The sequence below is a fragment of the Genypterus blacodes genome, unplaced genomic scaffold, assembly GCF_046128005.1.
Source record: "Genypterus blacodes isolate CSIRO-AG114 ecotype Tasmania unplaced genomic scaffold, CSIRO-AGI_Gbla_v1 ptg000156l_1, whole genome shotgun sequence".
Classification (NCBI taxonomy): Eukaryota; Metazoa; Chordata; class Actinopteri; order Ophidiiformes; family Ophidiidae; genus Genypterus; species Genypterus blacodes.
The window spans coordinates 4,669,397-4,675,396 of NW_027466957.1; the positions used below are offsets into that span (position 1 = coordinate 4,669,397).

Genomic DNA, 6,000 nt, shown 5'->3' on the forward strand with positions numbered 1-6,000 from the left:
ATGACAGACAAGAGAGCCAATGTAGTGTGTGATTCTAGACCACATGAAGCCATTCACACACACACACAGTCTAGCGTCCTCTCAGTCAAGGCCAGACGGAAGCTGTTTGAGGCCTTACGACAGCCATATGGATGATTGTCTGTTCACACACACAGACATACACACATGTTCTCATTGCTGCTATCCAGGAGCTCGAGTATGATGAGAGTAGCAGTGCCTGCTGGGATGGCGTGTGCTGACTACAGAGAGTCTACTGTGCTGCGCTGATGTCACATTTATAATGGTCAGATGGTACTGGAGAAGGATCTGTGTGTGATTTCTAATTAGTTGAAACGAAAGGCCTAAACAATATAAATAACAACGCCCCTTCCCAAGATGAACCTGACCATGAGCCATTAAGAGCGGAACCCACGCAAACCAGTGTTGATCTGATAAACAATCCAGTGAGTCGAGGATCTGATCTTACTATCACCACAAAGCATTTCCTCTGTATCTGCAAAGGTTGATAGTGTTGGGCAACATGGGAGGCTACAGGTTACAAGTGCTGGCCTGTGTGACCAACACTGCTGTTAAATGTCACACGGGGGGACCATGGCGGGTAACACAAGATAAATTTAGCTTAACCTATATACTTTTACATTACTTTGCAGCTGTGGTGCAAAGCGTGTTAGCATGTTAATACCAAGTTGATTTTGCTGCCATGATTTCACTTCTTCTGTAACTATCCAGCCACATTATTATGACAACCCGATTACCATTACAGTGAAGGTGTGAAAGCCAGCAGCTGTTTGGCCGAAGCCACCAGCCATGTCAACTCACTGCAAAAAGTCTTTCACCAGTGAATAAAACCCAAAATGACTCGAGGTTTCTTTAGGTTTCAGCCCCTGTATTTTCTTATACCAAATTGCGGCCCACCCCCACTCCCCAAACATCCATTCCCCTGTAATTCACAGTCCGACTGACCCAAAATCCTCCTGGAGTTTAATTACTTGTAAGTTCACACCTTTCCACAATGCCTACGTCAGGGGGTCCAGGCCTTCACACCTCAGGATAGAGAGGCAGTTGTATTGAGTGTGGGGGCTGCAGCAGCTGTTGGAACACTTTGTCTGTGCCCCCCTCCATCTCCAGCCACACCCAAACATTCATATAAACACACAAATCCACAATAATGGCCAGAGGTTAATTCTCATTTCCATCCCAAAGAGGGCAACTGTTCACCGATTTAAATATTAGACATTATACCATCTCAAAGCACAAGTGGCTGATGACGTCACTGGTGTATGCCTCTATAAAGGATAGCCTTTATCAAGTTACCAAATTGTGAGTCATTTTGTGACCTAGGGTTAAAACAAACCAGACCTGTGGGCAGGCAGAGATTACATCTTACAAAGTATGAGTCAGGGCGACCTCGACCAATAGCTGACTGCACTCCACAGTAGACAGGGTATCCTCTGGGGCATTCAAGCCCTATACAGCAGACATGACACAAGAGTCCACAGGCCCTTTAAACACATCGTCACCATCCATGCCGACATCTTTTTCCAGTGAGAAACACACACAGTCTCATTATATTAACCCCCTTTTACCAGCAAACCTGTAAAACCTAGACAGGCAGTTTCTGCTAGAGACAGACTGCTGTGAAGCCTGTGTCATGAGGGCTACTTGACCTTTATGGTAAGAGACTCTAAATGTTACCAACCTACAGGTCTGATTCTCAAAGGCGTCTACAAAGCGTAAAAAAAAGAAGATTTAGGCCTTTCCAATGGCCAATAAGAAATGAGTCATAGCGAAAGTTCCTCCAATGTAAAACAGTAAACAATGTCTTTGTTTCTGTCAGACAATAGGCCCCATTGTCTTGCAAGTGAACGCTTCTAATGTTCACTGAAAACATGGATGAAGAAAACCTTGGCGAGCCCGAAGACTCAAGCTGCGTTCACACAACTCGAACACTTAGACAAACACGTCTGAAACAAGGACTCAAACCAATCACAGGAATGGGACTGATCGTGCATGGAGAAGGACCGTGGTGGAGACGACAGAGCCAAACTTGCTGTTTTAGTGGCCAAAAGAGACCCCAGTCCAATGTCAATATTAGTTCAACAGTAACCATGTTTGAGTGAGTAAACTCCAGGAGAGTAATCTACATGGACTGCATGACCTCGACATGTGCTCGTCACGGCCAAAGTATCTGTGAGCTAAGCACATCACCAACATGTGGGTGGACTGGAACATATTAGTAACTCCATCAGAGGGGATTCCATTACAGGATTCCATAGCTGTTTAATGGCGTTCCTTTCTCAGTCTGTGCCATTAGAATATGCCAGCGAATCAGAATGAAGTCCGAATTTTAAATACTTTTTCTGTCTCTGGAGCCAATTTCTGAATTACCTTGACTTGTTAACCGGCATCACAAATTGTTTGGTCTTTCCATACATCCCACGACAGCCCAGTTTGCTATTATTTACAGCCAGCGACCTTCGACCCTTTCTATCTCGATGTGATCCCCTCCCTTATTCCTGCCTGGCACAAGAGAAAGTCCGAGGGGTCTTGCAATATGGAGTGTTTGGGGGAGAGAGTAAGTTGTCACAAAGTCTTGTCATGGAGGATATGGACTTTTGCTATTAAGGCCAACTTTCACAAATTTACTGACCTTGAAATAACATACAAACCGGACAGGGTGCCATATATAATCTGGCCCTTCTTGTGTGTATGTGACAAAAGGTCATCTCGCACTGTTCACAGATCTTATCCTCAGGCGTTCTTTCACGGTGGCCTTCTGCTTGTGTTCAGATTTGATTCCATTTCCCTACGCCAAGGGGCTCGCCAGACCAGCATATATAAACTCATTGTCAATGCCCAGTGTCAAAGCAGGAGAAAGACAGTCTTTGTGTATGTAGACCGTGTGTAGAGACACAGCATCCTCTTTAGCATTTACACCCTCTACAGCAACTGAATTTGACGAAAGCTTATCAATAGTAAAGGATTAGCAAGACAATTATTTTAATTTGTTAAGTTCAGAGCTGGGCTTGACTGCTCATGTTACAGCAGCTCAGCCTGACACGGAGAAACTCCCAGTGTAACCCTCAGCTGACCTCTCCCTAGGATTCCAGCTACTCCCACATGTCTCCACGCTGTGGGCGATAATGATGTGATGGCCAACACAGGAGATAACAGAGACCCGCTCCATGATTCTGTTGATGTGTTTTGATGTGATGGGTTCCAAGAAACTTTTGATGAGTAGTAGTAGGAGGTATATGTGGTTTGCAGATAAAGTGATGATGCATAGTCTTAAATCTGCCTTCTCATACTTTGTTTAGGTTAACATTTGACTCCTGAATACATATCATCCACATTACAGAGCGCCAAGTGGTAGGAAGCTGCCTTTAAAACATACATGCCATTGTCTCATCTCCTCCTCCATAGGCATGATGTCTCAACTGTAAAGAGAAGATTAAATCATGGCTTAGATGACGTCTACTCTGTCTCATACTTAATGAGACAAGGAGAGATGATGCGGGGGGAGGACCAGAGGGTGAGGGAAAATCCGAGGGATGGATGAATAAAAAAGCCCAGAAGAATGACATCAGAATAGGGAGGAAGCGGGGAGGGGGAATAGAGGAGAGACCAGAGAGGTGACTGGTGTCTACAACCTTCACATCTTAAATCATACGGCTTTCCTGAAGCCCTTTGCTTCCCAGGCAGAGAAACAAAGACCAATAGTTGCAGACTTTTACAGAGACAGTGAGGGCCAGGGAAAGAGGGGGGGAAACCTTCCCTTGTCTGAGTGTCTGCTGTCCAGGGCAGTGGGGAGGAGAAACAGGGAAACTGGAGCTGCTGCTGGCGGCCCACTCGGCACAAAGCCCTTCCTCAAATCCCAGCATGCTGGCTGGTTGAACGGTGGGCTGAGACACTGTTGGTGCTCAGCAGACCCAGACTCAGCCAGGAAGTCTTGATTATGTCTGGGCAAACCTTGGATGGCTGCATAACCTTGAATTAATAATTATTACCAATGCAGGGTCGAGTTAAAGCCCCAAGACGTAGAACAGCAACAAAATCAACTCATTCCTGGTTTTTACTGTATCCTTCGACAAGCAAACAAACTAATTGATGTTACTGTTGGACATTTGAACATACTGTCCGACAGACATGAAGTCTTGAATCGCTGCATTTATATTCTCTTCAGATTGGTGTTGGGTATTATACTTGACCACAGGCATGTCATGAGCTGAAGTCCCACAATGATGCCAAAAAGCTTTTCTGGAGGACTAATGGAGCCAATGCATGCAGGAATGTTGAGACAGTCACAGCATGCTGACCCACAGAAATCACATCCCTGCTGAGCCAAGAAGCATCACAGCCAGCTCAAGCATTTCAGACCGATAAGATGTGATTGCTACAGGTCGCAGTTAAAAGGCTTTAAAGATTTAACAGATTAAAAGGTCAGAATTAAATTCAGTCATTTTGAACGAAAATCAGATTAGAATTTAAGAGCTCTGGGTTTTGTTTTGTTTGATTCGTGTTAACTCCTGGCGTATGTTAACTCTTTATTCTATGATAACGGTATCGTGACGGCTTCAGACATTACATCAGAAAGTAAATTCCCCACAAACATGTAAGATTGTAATGAATTGCATACGCACCGAGGGCGTGTGCGTCGTGCGTAAAACGCGTCTCTCCAGAGAGTAAACACAGAAACCCATGATTTGGTACCAGAGCCAAGAGAACAACCCCCTAATAAATCACATTCCCCCCCTTTTCGGATTTGGAAAACTCACTTGGTAACATTAATCGAAGGGCTGTAAATGTCCTGATGCCCACATTAAATCCGATGGAAAGTTTGCACTGTGCGCGCAGCATGTAACGCAACTGGGCATCATTAAGCGGTCACATTAAACTATAAACAAATGTTTGGGCTTTGCAGGCTGTTTTGAAACATTCCTGCTCGTAGCCCCTTCATACTCTCCTTCTCCACTCTACATGGCTCAGTTTGCAACATTTGATATGAAACTCACCTGGATGAATCCGCCAAATAAAAGTCCACTGCATATCCGAAGTGGCTTCCTTTGGGTCCGCTGTACACCGCCGGGTTCTCCACGTCCAGGTTGAACGCCTTACAGAGCGGCTCGGACACACAGAGCAACACAACGACGCTACAAAGGAGAGAGCGGACATGCGGGGCCGCTCTGCCCGGCGTCTTTACGCGGAATCGTCCCAACAACATTTTTTATTATAAGAATAAGAATAAGAATAAATTAATCCACTAAAAGTTTGGTGTGAGAGGCGAACCTGTCCCCAAAAAAAAGAAAACGTCCACCGTGTGTTCAAATCTCCGGGTCGCGGGCTAAGAGTGCATCCCTGTAACTCTTTAAGCGGCCAGTATGATCATTAGTTGCTCCGTCAGCTCCTCTGTGCGTCCTCACTCCTCTTCCTCTTTCTCCTTCTCTCCTCTCGCTCTCTCACCCAGCCCTCCGCCTCCTCTGCTCACCTAATCACGGCACAGGGAGTTCCCACAGCCGCGACAAAGTTTGGAAGAGGAGGAGCTTTGTAGGATCACTTCTACAGAGTTGGAGTTGTTTACAAATGTGGTCAAAAATCAAGTCCTTCTGCAACTGAGTTTAGACTGAGATAGCGATGCAAAGATTATTAACCACGTGAACAATGGATGCAATAGGCTCTTGCCTCGTTTAGTTATCGTGGAATTTTCAGCGTGACGTCACTGGCAGAGAGTTACAGCCTGGTGGTGATGGAAAGGTCAATGAAACTTGTTCATCAGTGTTTGATCTTTATCACTGCACAAGGTTTGGACTGATAAGCCGGGAATCTAAACTGTTCCGAGAGTTGTTTTTCCTCTCTGTTTGGGTCTGTTAACATTTTCCACTATTTAATGCTTCCATTGGCATTTATCCGTAATTTATTGTATGCTAGTTCATGAACTCAAGGGCTTATACACTGGCTAAATAACAAAAAAACTCCCAAAATGTAAAGCAACAACTGCTTCAA

At 45.0% G+C, this 6,000-nt stretch overlaps 1 protein-coding gene across 1 annotated transcript in view; it reads right to left on the reverse strand.

Moving 5' to 3' along the window:
• itga5 (integrin, alpha 5 (fibronectin receptor, alpha polypeptide)) overlaps positions 1–5,465 on the reverse strand; it is a 31,580-nt gene extending 26,115 nt beyond the window's left edge. Inside the window, exon 1 of the mRNA XM_076166196.1 lies at positions 5,013–5,465. Within this exon, the coding sequence (XP_076022311.1) occupies positions 5,013–5,221 (209 nt within the window). The 5' untranslated portion in view covers positions 5,222–5,465. The remainder of the gene's footprint in view (positions 1–5,012) is intronic.
• Positions 5,466–6,000: the final 535 nt, after the last annotated feature.